This window comes from Triticum aestivum, chromosome 1A, assembly GCF_018294505.1.
Source record: "Triticum aestivum cultivar Chinese Spring chromosome 1A, IWGSC CS RefSeq v2.1, whole genome shotgun sequence".
NCBI lineage: Eukaryota > Viridiplantae > Streptophyta > Magnoliopsida > Poales > Poaceae > Triticum > Triticum aestivum.
This window is the reverse complement of record NC_057794.1, coordinates 9,124,553-9,139,553: the sequence shown is the minus strand read 5'-3', so window position 1 is coordinate 9,139,553 and position 15,001 is coordinate 9,124,553. Positions and strand designations below refer to the sequence as shown.

Sequence of the window (15,001 nt, the reverse complement as noted above, 5' to 3'; positions counted from 1 at the left end):
AAATAAAATCCTTCGAGAGGTAGTTATATTACTACATCTACTAGTTAGGAAAATTTGAAAACTTAAATTTGGACATGTTTTGCAAAAAGTGTAGGGAAAATGTAAAACGGCTATAACTTTTGCATACGATGTCGGAAAAAACGTATAATATATCAAAAAATCAGCACGAAAATCCGCATCCAATGGAGACCGCCTACGGCTTGTTTGCAATTTTTTAGAATTCTCAAATTCCAAAAGGAAAAAAAGATATGGTCAAATTTAAGTTTTTTTAAAAAAAAATTGTTAAATCTGGTCAAACTACTTATTCAAGAAGTATTAATGTTACTACATAATTATTCAAGAATATTAGTGTTACTAAATAATTATTTCAATTTTTTGAATTTTGGTCAAATCTGGTCAAACCATGGTCAAACTGTGGTCAAACTATTGTCAAACTTATTCAAGAAATATTAGTGTTACTAAATAATTACTGTCTTTTAGAATAATAGTTACAAACTCAAATAGTGAAATGTGTGACTTCATGCTCAAGCTAAACTCCTGAGGGTTAATAGGATTGGCATCTTACTATTGTCAGGAAAACAACAAGTGCAGACTTGGAAACGAAGGAAAATAGAATCCGAAAATTAAGCGTGCTCGGGTTGAAGTAGTGAGAGGGATGGGTGACCGGTCGGGAAGTTAGATGATTTGGAATGAGTGATCCACACTTGAGCAGTTAAGAGAGGTGATTAGAGACTAAATCACCAAATAATTCAGAAAAATTAAAAATCCAAAAAAAAATCCAAAATTTTCAAAAAAAAACCTTTAGTATCGGTTGGTAACAGCAACCGGTACTAAAGGTCCTCATACCAGGGCGCGAGCTCATGCCATGTGGTGGCACTTTAGCGCCGAACCGATACTAAACCGCCTTTAGTGCCCACCAATTAGTGCCAGTTATGGAACCGGCACTAAAGGCCCTTACGAACCGGTTTTAAAACTTCATTTTCTACTAGTGGACGTATGACCGGGCGATGTGGACGTCGCCAGCAGGGCGCAGACGATGGTCGGCCACCTGGACCTGGCCATGCAGGGGGAGCGCGCCCAGTCGCTGCTCAGCTGGTGCGACCCTAGGGCCACCGCTATGTTCATCACGCTGTCCTTCATCATCGCCATCGTGTTCTATGTGACGCCATTTTTGGGTGGTGGCCATCCTCGCCGGCCTGTACGTGCTCCGGCACCCCCGGCTCTGGAGCAAGCAGCCCTCGGCCCTTCAACTTCTACAAACGCCTCCCAGCCAAGGGTGACATGCTCCTATGACCATGCCATTGTTTTTCTTGCATGAAGTTTACAATTGTAGTATTAGTATATACGTTCACTACTACACTACTCCATGAGATCACGCGGTGGATATCAATCACTTTCTGCCTTAATATAAGGAAGAGGGAACATATGTAAGATTGGATGAAACATTCTGACCGGCAGGAAAGGGAAGCTTATGTCATTTTTAGGTGCTCTCTCCGATCCATATCACTTGTCGCTCAAACGTATGTATCTAGACATATTTTAATTCAAGGTACATCCATTTAAGCGTCAAGTAATATGGATCGAAGGGAGTAACATAGATAAGTCAAAAACAAAGGCGGTGGGAGGAAAAAATAAATAAAAATGAAGACAAGGAGAGGGGAACGTACGTAAGATTGTATGAAACGTTATGTGTAACAGAAAGGAGAACCTTACAATCTACTCCCTCCTTTCCTAAATAAAAGTCTTTTTAGAGATTTCACTACAAATTATATACGGATGTATATACACATATTTTAGAGTGTAGATTCACTTATTTTGCTCTGTATCTAGTCCGTAGTGAAATATCTAAAAAGACTTATATGTAGGAACGGAGGGAGTATTGTGGTGGTAATGTAGAGAAGGAATGCCAAGGTGAAGTATATATACTACTCAGTCCATCTGAAAATACTTTATCCATTTCTCCGACAAATATTTTTAGACGGATGGAGTATTTGTCTTCCTATCTCACACCAGCAGTAAGCAAGGTAGCATGCATATCTAGGTAGAGTACGTACGTAGGTGGTTGCAGTGCGTGGTAGACCATCCCCTCGTCGATGGATCCTCACTTTGAATTATGAATCATGGATGGCCATCGTCTTCTTCGTTACTACGCAGGCAGGATCGTCGAGCGGCATCCATCTCGCTCGTCACATAAATACTTGGAATGGACCAGAAATTGATCGATCAACCCACCCATTGTCCAAAGTCGAAACACACACCCACACACAGTTGGGCATTGCATTTGTAGACAAGGCGGATGTGTAAGTAGCTGGCGGCCTCTGGCCTTTCCCCTCGCGGGTCGCTTCGACGCGGGGCGGGGCGGCGCTGCGGGGTGCTCCCAGGCGGCTGCGGTGCTCTCCGGCATGGTGGCGGGGGATCTTCTGGGCGGCGGGGCGGCGCGGCGATGCGATCTGGCGGCGCCCGCTCGGCCCAGATCTAGGCCCGGGCCCCATCTGGGTCTGGGCAGGCCGGCGGCGGGGAGGGTCGTCGGTGTGGCTTCCGGGAGGCAGGGGAGCGGCGATGGGCGGGTGGATGCTGGCGGCGCTGGTGCCACCCTGCTGCAGCGTGGCCGGCGGGGCTTTACGAGCCCAAATCGGGCCTAGCCGGGCCAGGGGTGGCCTGGTATGCCCTGCTGTTGCGTCTGGACGGCGACCGCGACGGTGCCGGAGACTCGGGCCTCCCGCACGACGGTGGTGGAGGTAGTTCCCTTCCTCGTGGCTCCGGTGCTGCTGCTCCTGTCGCCTCGTGCGTCTCTCTCCATCCTCTTGGCCTCGTGGTGGTGATCTCGGTGAGGCGGCGTGGGTGGCGTCAAGACCGCGGTGGCGCATGCTAGTGGGCGGCGAGGTGGCTGGTTGGCTTCGTCCTGGTTGGGCGGTGGGGCTTGGAGTGCGGGAGAAATCCCTTGCCGACTCTCTTCCGGCTCCGATGCGGTGACACTTGCGGTTGCCACCATCCCTTCTTGGAGGGTGTCGGATGTATCCATCCCCCACTTCCTTTCGCGTGCCGGGGGAAACCCTAGGACACGTCCGGGCAGCAGCGTCGTCGACGTCGCATCCCTTGCTGGAGGTGATGCTTGGTACGCGGCGGGTCGGAGCCTGGGTCTGTGGTGGGTCAATTTTGGAGGGCGCAGCGGTGGCGGGTCATCTGTGCTTTGTCGAGCTGTCGTTGTTGGCATTCCTTTCTTCTTCTTTGTTCTTTCTCTTTCCTTTGGACTTATTGTGCTTCTCGCCCAAACACTCTTATGTATCGGTGTTGGTTGCTTTGCAATACAAACCGGGAGGAAACCCTTTTTCGATAAAAGAGGTGACGCGTCCATCTCAAGTGTTGCATTTAGTTGCTTCCAGGACGAGTTTTAAGGTGGATTTGGGGCAGCGCCAAGTAGCCGTGTCTCCATTGTGAACGGTCCAAGAAATCTCTCTCTGACAGTAACTAGTGGCAAACCATCTATAGCATGGGACCTCCGTATATATGTTGCAAAACCTTAGGCATGAGCTTACTTACTTACCATGGCCTTATTGTGTGCCCTCAACAAGTCTCTTATCCCCAAACCCCCAACGTTCTGTGACAGTGTGACTGTAACCCAGGCCACCCTTGCCTTGCCATATATAGTAATCCCCTAAGAATCTTTTCTAGCTTCTTGAGTGACTTCTCTGGCCATAAAAAAGCATCCCATGTAATAATTCGGTATCGCTGACAGAACGGAGTTGATCAAAGTAAGTCGGCCTCCCCATGCATGACAGGAAGGAGTGGCGATCCACCCGGACAGCCTCTTGTCGACCTTACAGATCACAGGCATGAGAGAGCCATGGGTAATCTTGTGTATTAATTGAAAGCGGGAGGCCTAGATACATATATGCAGGGGAAGGACTCAGTCTGGCATTGCAGGAGGGTAATTAATAATCAGAGGGGATTTGAGGGATCGAATCGTCGGCCGGGATACATGCATGGGATTGGGGAAGGAAAGGAGGACGTTTTGGGGTTGGTGTAGCAGTCGATGCCGGCGGATCCGGCTTGCCTGCTCCCTTTTCATGCTCCCATCCGTGCTCCTACTTCATCCTACGGCTATCCTTTTTTCTTTTTCTTTTCTAATCTAATCATCCCCCCTGATTTTCAGAAGGTGGGGCCGGGTCTTATTTTCTTCCAATCAAATAAAGCCACCTAGGCGGGAGCACGGATGGGAGCATGGAAAGGGAGCAGGCAAGTCTCGTCCGATGCCGGCGCCCTCAGTCGGCCGGGAAGGAAAGAAGCACGCGTTGCCCTCGCTCTGCCTGCCGGGCCACGCCCACGCATGCATGAATACTCGAGGAGAGAGGAGAGAGGGGTTTCGTGGCTGTGGATCCGATCCACCTGCATCGAATCCAACCTTGTACTAGCTACGACCCGGACTCCTCCTCCGCTAGCCCATGTCAGATTGCACGTGGTCGTTTTGTACGACGGCCGGACGACTCCTCCGCTAGCCATGTCAGACTCCGAGTCGCTCGCGGTCGCGGCACAGGAGCTTCATCATATTCATATCAGTACATATACCCCGGCGAGGAAGGGGTGATGAAGCAAGAATTCAACCCATCAATATTCGATCGGGACAGCAGGGGGAGGGAGCGAGCGATGGCGTGGAAGCGCTACCACAGCTCCTCGATGCATCCTCCTTCCATCCCCGCTCGCCGTCGTCCCGAATCTAGCCCCGACGACGCCCTCCCTCCTCCGTGGGTCCTACTCGACGACCGCGCATACCTCGCCGGCGAATCCAACCACTCCACGGCCGTCTCCCACACAAGGCACGGCGACCAGATCCAAGCCACCTTCTTCCTCGCCGACCCGCCGCTCGTCTCCTACTTCGCCGTCTCCTGCGCCGCCGAGCTTGGCTGCGAGCCCAGGATCCTCTACACGGAGGCCAACCTCGTCCTCCTCGTCTCGGTGCCCGGCGACCCCCGCAACGCCATCGACCCCCGGAAGAACGACTTCTACGTCTACGACGCCGGCCCTCCCAAGGCCACACTGACGCTGCTTCCGCACCCCCCGCCCGACTTGTTCCCCTTCCCTCGGGACAGATGCTACTACTTCCATGACTGCCAGGTAGGACTCCTGCGCCACCGCAGGAACTCCGACGACGGCGGCGGCGGCGGCTTTTATCTTGGCCAGCACCGTCCCAGAGCCTATGACGCCTACATCGTCGCCGCGCTCTGTACACGGCTAACCTTCCCGGAGACGTTAGGCCTTTACACCTACGTCTCCGACACCGAGGTGTGGAGCAGCAAACCAGCCTCATTCCCAGACGGCGGCAAACTGCCCCGAGCCGCCCTTCGATGTGACAAGGTTATCACCATCGGAGGAGAAGCCGGCACCATGGCCTGGGTCGATCTCATGCGGGGTATCATCCTATGTGATGTGCTCCCACTCGACGACGACGCCAAGACGCTTGGCTACATCCCTCTGCCGGACCCCATCCGGCCAGACGACACCATCGACGAATCGGGAGGCATGTACCGGGACGTCGCCGTCGTCGGCAGCCGCATCAAGTATGCTGAGGTGAAGATGCACGTCAGGCCGGGCTCGGCCGGCCCGAAAGGCTCCTTCACCATCGATGGCTGGACCGCCGTCGTATGGAGCAGGCCGGCCAATTCCTTCAAGGAGTCGACCACCTGGCGCAAGGACCATGAGGTCCACGCTCACGAGGTCTCTTTCGTTGACGGCAAAAACAAGACGGCGCCAGGCTTTGAGTTGCTCCCGGCTGTGGTGGATCACCAAGGAAACCCGCAGCCGACCTTGGTGGGGATCCACGTTGGCCATCCCAAGCTCAGCCTGCACGTCGGTGACAACACCCTTTACTTGATGGCCAAGCTCAACCGCTGGTACGACAAAGCATGGGTCATCGCTGTCGACATGAAGAACAAGAGGCTGCGGGGAGTGGCCGACTTTGGTGGAGCACCAAGGTGCATGGCGTTTCTCCATGCCTATAGGCAAAGCAGGATCTCGGAGCATCTCAATGTCTCCCAACCCCAAGGTAAAAATAAACGGGCTTGCTAAAAATCAGTCGACTGAGATTTAACCAAGTCTCAGTCGACCATGCAACATTTTTTCTCAACGGTTGTAACTTTTTTTTATACCGGTTGCAGCATTTGTCTTGTTGGTTGTAGCATGTTGTCCCTCATCGATTGTAGCATATCGTCTCACCGGTTGTAACATTTGTCATTGACAGTTGTAGCATTTTAATCACACCGGCTGCAGCACCAATTTTCATTGCTTGTAAAACCGTTGCAACATTTTTCATCATCGGTTGTAGCATCTAGCCGTGCCGCTTGCAGCAAAAAAACTATGCTGACGTCACTTGACTGAGACTTGGTTAAGTCTCAGTCGACTGAGTTCTAGACAGACCCAAAAATAAATCACTACTTGCCTTTATCTGTTCTACCATCACCTGCCTGCATTGCGTGCCTAGTTGTAGGTATTCAACCATCATCATGTGCATGCATTGCATGCCTAGCTAGTTGTTGTCTGGTTTAAGATAGTGCTGCCCAGCGGAATGCTGGTATGTAGAATATATGATGTTTCTTATTTTGTTTTGTGTGTGTTGGCACTGCCAAAGCGTTGGATTTTGTTTAATAACTAGTTTAACACGCGTATGTTCCAACTTGATGTGAGTGATCCAAACCTGACATGTCTTGAAACAGCAATCTACACCCCTTGTTCCTAAAATGTAAGACGGTTTGAACTGCCAAAACGTCTTACATTTAGAAACAGAAGGGTGTAGCAATTAGTTGTGATTGAAGCAACCAACAACCAATCTATAACCTGGGAACGGATTTTTTGCTCGTCAGGTACAAAGAGTCACCTGAAACGACCAGGGATGCCACTGCCACACGGAAGCTCTCACAAGAAGCCAGAGATCCCTCCGCATCATGTGATGCATCACTGTCCCAGTGGACAAAACCCCAGGGCGACATGGCCCACATTTCCCGCACAGACTACTGATGAGGAGGATTATGATGATGATGAACGGACAAGGATGGCAGACGACATGGACTTGGAATAACTTAACTTATGGTACCTAGCTAGCTTTTGTGTGCCGGCTGTCTCTTTTTACGTACCTCTTTAGTTAGTCAGTACTCAGGATGGATGAATTGAAAACATTCCAAACTTTGCTCCTTCAATTCGGTCTTGTGCTGTTTAGCTGTTCTGTTTGTGGCCAGGCCACTCTGTCGTGTAGGTGCTGATTTATTTATTTTTAAGATAAGAGGATTGATTTCCAATTTCTTGTCCGTTGAATGATCCTGTTTTGTGCTGGATGTTTTGAGATGGAATGCAGTCCTGCCTGTAAAACCTCAACCTTGTTGTTCCATTGATTCATCATGGAGGAATAAGGAGCTCTTTTTTTGGGGCAATAAGGACTTCTTTGATTTGTAGGATTCTCAAAATGCAGGAATAGGAAAATACCACTAGTAATAATAGTTGTATATGGAAAGGAAAGTAAAATTTCTTCCATCGCAAGCTTTCTTGTTGGTCTTAGAGATGTTACTGTTGTAGAGATGCACTCATCGGTTGATGTTTCTTTTTTGTGTTGGCACTGCCAAACTGTTGGATTTTTTTTTAGTTTAACGTGCATATGTCCCCAACACTACGTTATTCAAACCTGTACATGTCTTCAAACAACAATCTATTACTGTAGTTTTTTGAACCAATAAACCAATCTATAACCTGGGAATGGTTTTTTGCTTGACAGGTACAAAGAGTCACCTGAAACGACCAGGGATGCTACTGCTACATGGAATCTCTCACAAGAAGCCTGAGATCTCTCTGCATCACTGTCCCAGTGTGGACAAAACCCAAGGGCGATGCGACCCATGTTTTTCGGACAAAGTATTGATGATGATGATGATGATGATGATGATGATGATGATGATGATGAATGGTCAAGGCCAGGAGACGGCATGTAGTTGGGATATAACTTAACTTATGGTAGGTAGCTAGCTCTTGTGTTGCAGGACAGTGCCCAGTCAGGATGAATGACAACAATTCAAATTTTTCTCTGATGCCTTTGATTTGATCTTCTGTTTAGTTGTTCTGTTTGTGTCTGGGCACTCTGTTCTCTAGGTGTTGTTTTAAGATGATTGGTTTCCAATTTTCTTGTCTGTCGAATGTTCTGTCTTGTCCTGGATGATTTGAGATGGAATAGAACCCTGCCTGTAAAACCTCAACCTTGTTGTTCTATGGAAGGATAAGAAGGAGATGGACTTCCTTTGACTGGTAAGCTGATTTTGTACAAACACACATCACAAGCTTGCTGCATCTCTTTTGGATTTTACAGTGTCTTTCATCGATCACAAGCACATTGCATATGAGATTTTACAGTGCTTGATATTCAGATTGCCTAGCTTTAGTTAAAAGCATAGGACAGTCATCACCTTAGTGAAATTTTCTAGTATATCAAGCCATGCTAGGGCTTTCATTGAAATTTGAAGAATAAGATTTAGCTGCATTACTATGAGCCCTGCTGTTAAAAACTTAAAACTCCCTAGGAAAATTGCTGATATTAGTCTGAATGTGTCTGGTGGAAGCCAAAAAACTCGCTAAGTGGCACCTCATCTCCCAATGCCCAGATCTGTTACGAATATCTATGGATGCTGCAGCCCGGGCCAAGGTCTGATCATGGTGGAGGTGACATCTCCTGCTGTGATCGTGGTGACCACCTGGGCAGCCACCTGAAGCGCCAAATGCATATGCTTCAAGTGGAGAGCTAATTTGCATGGTCATTTGGCTTACATGGTCATTGAGAATATTTAACATACTTCTAGCCATATCTGACCTAATTTATCATGCTTGTGTAGTAGCACATGGGCTCCTTGCTAGTGTTTGTGCATCCAAAAATCGAAAAGGGGAAAGTTGTCTCGGCCTTGCATCTTATGATGAAGATAATCATTTCTATTAATATCAGTAGCAGTCATCTAGTATGATGGAGATGGTTCACAAAAAAAAAAGAGGAGGCCTCTTCATGTCAGTTGGTAGTCTCTTTGGCGTATCATTACTAATACGTTTTTTTCGAAAAACCAAAGTTTTCAAAAGAAAATGGGAACATCATAGTTTTTTCATATGACCACGGGCTCCCTCCATATGTACCGTCCTTCATAAATGGTTGGAGGATATGTCTTTTGGGTGCAGCCATTTTCAGACTGATATGATCTTTGATGTTCAATAAAGCCTTTATAAATTGAGCATATGTCTTTTGGGCGCTGGAGCTCAGGAGGCTGGGCGCAAGGGCAATGGAATGAGAGCGTGGGAAAGATGATATCGCTATCCCTTGCTTTTATGGGTCTGTGAAAGGGCAGGAGTCTCTCTTGCTGCGCCGTAAAAATCTCCACGCCCCAATACTAGATATCATCACATGCGTGGCATGAAAAAAAATTAATGATATTCCACAAAATATGGAGCATGATCTTTGCCTTGACGAGGCGTGCCAATGAGAAAACCGCCTCGGGCCGCGATTCGAGTAACAATTACTGGCCCGCCTTGGTATAAGTGGAGACGCTTTGAAAAAAAACTGTCAGGCTATAAGCATTGTTCACACCTAGGCGGTTGGCCTTTGAGGCTAAGTTAGCTCATGTCTTCGGATGTTGAGGAATTTGGTTAAATCATGGGCGCAGGGCGAATTCCTTTAAAAATAGACCCGATTAAAGCCTGATTAACAGGAAAAGATCCCGGATCATAAAAAAGAATCATCTAAGGGGAGAACTCGCCTGTCAAGCCAAAGACGACAAAGCCAAAGTCATATGTAAGAAGAAGATTGTCGTCCCCGGCGTCGAAGACCAGTTCAGGGGCTACCGACGGTATCCCGGACTAGGGGGTATCAACCTAGTTGGTCTGTAGTCCATGGGCCGAGCCTATAGCCCACCGTTCTCCTAAGGAAGGACTCTAGAAGCCTCGCACTTCAGCGTGATCAAGATGGACTCTGCTGAAAACTTGGATGCATCCAAATGGATTTGTTGGTGGGACAAATAAAAATACCTAGAACCACTTATATATATATATATATATATATATATATATATATATATATATATATATATATATATATATATATATACGGTGGCGCTAAACTGTGCGTGCGCGCATAATGGTTTATTCTACGCTCCGGCTTAATCACGCGCCCGCCAAAGCCAGCCAACCCACGCACACCATCCACCACTTTCCTAATTTGATGGTAATGCTTACTACAATTGGTAGTAAAAGTGCTATGCCATTTACTATGTGCCATTTTGACGGTAATGCTTACTCCCATTTGTAGTAAGGTGCTATGCCATTTACTATATACTACTAGTGCTACAGGTTTGATCGTAATGCCCTTCTTACTTTCTAGTAAAAATGTTATAGCCTTTACTATTGTCCTAGATTTGATCGACCCAATCAATGCACACGGTAATGAAATTGATCATTATGGTAATCTAGTTACGAGCTATAATGCAAAGCTGGTAATCATGTGCTCGGGTCACACTACCCCACCTCCACACGCTTCGGCAATTGATGGTAATATCGCTTGCAGAAAATAGTAATGGATTTAATTCAGTTACCACTCCCACTGCCAACCTCCGCCCCGCGGGGTTCTATTTGCTAATGACAGTAAAAAGGTTAGAAATATGGTAATGGAACAAATAGCTTTACGAGATTGCATGCAACCGCACTACACCGAACGTCTTGTACCATTATGCATGGTAAAAAAAACTGGCACATATGGTAACGGACTAGATCTATTACGAGATGACACACACCACTCCTTAATTCTCTGACATAAAATGATAGCTTTTATGCAACCAGTAACCCAATAAATTATGTTACTATATTTTACATGGTTGATTACCATGTGTGATTGGAGCAGACAAGTAATAAAGCAAAACTGTGGTGAGGTGATGAACCATCACAAGCATACCGTAACCAAATTAATATTTTACTACATTTTCCATGGATGATTACTATATGTAATCAGGAGGACGCATATAATAAAAAAGTTGTGGCGGAGTGGTGAACCATTGCTGCAGCCAGTAACCGAATTAATTCAGTTACTATATCCAACATGGCTGATTACTTGTAGGTGGAAGAAAAATTGGAGGCCAAGGCACTAACCACGCGCATGTTTTCTTGTTGGTTGCGCGCTGTTAGGCCAGAGCGTAGAATAAGCGCATTGCGCTCAGGCTCACTTTAGCACACCTATATATATATATATATATATATATATATATATATATATATATATATATATGACAAATTTTTTCTACTACTGGGTGTAGTTACTCCCACTTTTGTTTCATAGGTTCTAGGTAGTATCTATCATATCGGAGAGTATGTATGCGTAGTATGTAGTATATAAGAATATTTAGGTAGTATATATACTACTTTTTTGGTAGTATGTATCATATTTTTTGCATACTCTATTTCACATACAAATATGTATGTATTTCACAAACACAATAAAACCATGAGTTCACTTGCAATTTTTTCATATAACTCACTTTGAAGTATCTTAGATATAGTATATGAACATATTAAAAATAATAAAGTAGAATACATACTACCACATGGTAGTATATGAGAAATGGGTGTAGCTACACCTGGTAGTAGGATGCTCGTGCTATTCGTCACCCAGGGTGAAGAATTGTTATTCTTCACCCGAGCCAACTCATGCATCGGGTCGAACCTGCCTCCATCCCCCGTAAGCTTATGAGGTAATTTTACATTCCTCATAATTGGTCGTGTGCTTGCATACGACGGCTGTTGTGTGGTAAGATTTGGTTGTAAACTTATGGTGTGCCAGCGAGGTAAGATTACGGTGACTGTCTCACGATTGTGCAAAACTTATTAGGGTGCCAGCGACGAACCATAACTGCCCCTGGATTTATGTTTACCGCGAGGAGGATGAGGCAATGGCGACGGTGGCCGTGACGGGGCCGAGGCGCCGGCAAACCGTCGACTTGACCGCAACCAGGACAGGGCGATTTACCGGACAGTCGTTCGCTCCTCCTCCAAGCGACCGCGATCCTGCCGTCGGCCATCCTGCAAGCGGCGTTGGCCTGGAGGTCGTCTTCAGCAGCCACACCATCCAGGTCCACTCCCGCCTCCTCTGTGATCTGTCCCCTCTCGCTCCTTTATCCCAATCGGTTGCATGCACACGATTGATTGGTTTGTCCCAACAATGCTGTTAGAATAAATCCGAGGCATACCGTCGATCATCCGAGGACCAAGCAATCACACGAGACACGATACCGAGATTTGTTAACGAGGTTCACCGATATGGCTACATCCCCGGGGCTTGACTACGGGCGCTCCTCCCCGTGACACCGTCACAATACCGCACCCGGTCGCCCTGGACACCGGCACATGCCGCCGGCTTCCCCTGCGTTCCGGTGCTATTATGTTGGCATAGGTTACATCGTGTGTCTACCCCCACTATATATGAGAGGCCTAGGATACAAGTGTCCTATTTGGACACGTCTCCATATCCTATCTAAACACAATACAACTACAAGTCCAACTGTAACCTACCTCGTACACTATATTCGACACAACTCCAACAAACTCCACCTTGGCGAATATTCTCTACCACCTTGAATTCGTTAATGCGTCAAACTTCCATGTACATTGGACTTGAGCTTATCCCATGAGCACCACTGCTACTCCAAGACTCCACGTGACTCCACCTGCAACTTGTAGTCCCTTCTTTTCTTGACCACAGTCAACACTCGAGCAAAATTAAGTTCCTTGTTACTCCAATTTGCGCTCCCAACTTCCAGAGTATCAGTCCAACGCCATCACACACCGATCACTGACCTGCGTGAAAGTGAACAACTCACATATTGGGTGTCACACACAAAAGTTACCTGAACTCAACATCACTGCTCCTTTCTTGACCGCATGTCTGAAACTTGGAGGAATTTCACCGTTGCTTGTTGTCATCCCGAGTCAAAATCGCAGTTGTCTCACTACATGTATGACCACCAGAGCCCTGGCCCGTCTCCATGCCCCATGCATACCGCATGCCTCGCCACTATTACCGCGTCGAGCCTCTGCTGTCCCGGTCGAGTCTCAAGGGTTGCGAAACCACACCACTCAACCCCCACTGCAGAGTACCACCGATCATCACCGATCGATGACGAGTTTCACGCTTCCATCAGACCACTGGGCTCCAGTCCGAACTACGTGTCACTCGCTTTTCCCGCTGAATAGGCTTCGACTCTCTGACGTCTTACGCCGTAGCCCCTCAATCAGCACTGAGTGAAGTCCTCCAGACTCCAGCTCCACCTTCAACATGACTCCATGGTAGATGATCAGTCCACCCTCGCGCCCCGTCGACTTCAAGCTCTCATGTGCACAATCTTGAATCAACCCCGCGCCATAGTCTTGTCGAAGCCGCACAAGCCCTCGGGCCTGCGCCACGTGTTTCCACGCCCAAAAGTCGGTCACCATCAGCATCACGCTCCTATGTCGCCGTCGCCGATCCCGCACCGTCTTCTGTACCAACCGACTTGCGTCGATCCGTCAGACTGACAAGTCCGACCCAGCCGAACATATCCGAGTGCAACGACATGCTCAAGGCTCCCAAATCGTCTTCCGCGAATTTCGAATCCATCACAAGATAATTCCATCTCAGCTGACATGACTTCCCGCAACGCCTTCAAGCATCCCTGTTGTGCCAACAAATCTTTCACCCATGTCTGCCATAGCCCAAGGTTTTCAGTCCCATCGAACTTCTCCACCTCAAACATGGTACCCGTTGGCGCCATGGTTCTTCGTATGGTTGACCCTGCGAAAAATTAACCGAGCTCCACCGCAATGCCCCAAGTACAGAACTTGTGTATTACTAGTAACAAATCAACCAGTTGACTGTAGTGAATTTGCTCTTTCCTTGGCCTCAACTCCCGATGCTAGCTTGCTTTGCCTAAAGCTTGCCAATGTACTGCCGTTTCATGTTGGATTTTTTCCGCTAGATGTGATATGCCTCTGGTCGTGCCCACTTGAGGACTCTGTCCTCTTTTTTTCACAAAACAAATCTCGTGCCGCCACAGCCTCCGTACGCTCCGCAGCCTCCCGGTAGACACGCGTGCATGCAACAGTCCAAACACAGTGCGCTTTAAGCCTCCAGCACAAACAGCCCGACTAGGCCACACCAGGCCATCACGCCAAGGCCTACCTTCCAGTACCATGGCCCACCCGCTGCACCCCTGATGGGCGTCCGCTTCGTCCAACGCTGCTGCGATCCGATTATGTTGAGAGTCACGCTGCTGCACCTTCCTTCGCTAGCACGCTCGCCCGATCGACCTACTCGAGATCTTTCGCCGCACGTCTAGCCTGCTTTGTATGTCCAAACCGATCTGCGCGAGTCGCCGTGATTGCCTGTCGCCTCGACGTCTTCCGATCGATTCTCAACCGTGCTCATCACGATATCGATCAAAACATCAAATCTTCTTCTAAATCGAATCAACGCCTCCGCAAACCTTCGGTCTTCAACCATAGCTCATGATACCACTTGTTAGAATAAATCCGAGGCATACCGTCGATCATCCGAGGACCAAGCAATCACACGAGACACGATACCGAGATTTGTTAACGAGGTTCACCGATATGGCTACATCCCCGGGGCTTGACTACGGGCGCTCCTCCCCGTGACACCGTCACAATACCGCACCCGGTCGCCCTGGACACCGGCACATGCCGCCGGCTTCCCCTGCGTTCCGGTGCTATTATGTTGGCATAGGTTACATCGTGTGTCTACCCCCACTATATATGAGAGGCCTAGGATACAAGTGTCCTATTTGGACACGTCTCCATATCCTATCTAAACACAATACAACTACAAGTCCAACTGTAACCTATCTCGTACACTATATTCGACACAACTCCAACAAATGCTACGATCTATGCTGTTCTTGGCTGGTTAAAGTTTGCAAGTGATGGGGCTAACTGGCTAGTTCAATTAAAATCT

The 15,001-nt window shown here is 48.0% G+C and overlaps 1 protein-coding gene and 1 pseudogene across 1 annotated transcript; both read left to right on the top strand.

Annotated features, from left to right (window-relative positions):
• Positions 1–1,293, top strand: part of LOC123066080 (FT-interacting protein 7-like) — a 2,386-nt pseudogene extending 1,093 nt beyond the window's left edge.
• A 2,991-nt stretch (positions 1,294–4,284) lies between these two features.
• On the top strand, positions 4,285–7,887 carry LOC123065976 (uncharacterized). Its single transcript, XM_044489183.1, has 3 exons — positions 4,285–6,040; positions 6,855–7,080; positions 7,757–7,887. The coding sequence occupies exons 1-2, from the start codon at positions 4,585–4,587 to the stop codon at positions 7,067–7,069; spliced, it is 1,671 nt and encodes a 556-aa protein (XP_044345118.1). The 5' UTR covers positions 4,285–4,584; the 3' UTR covers positions 7,070–7,080; positions 7,757–7,887.
• The last annotated feature ends 7,114 nt before the right edge of the window (positions 7,888–15,001 follow it).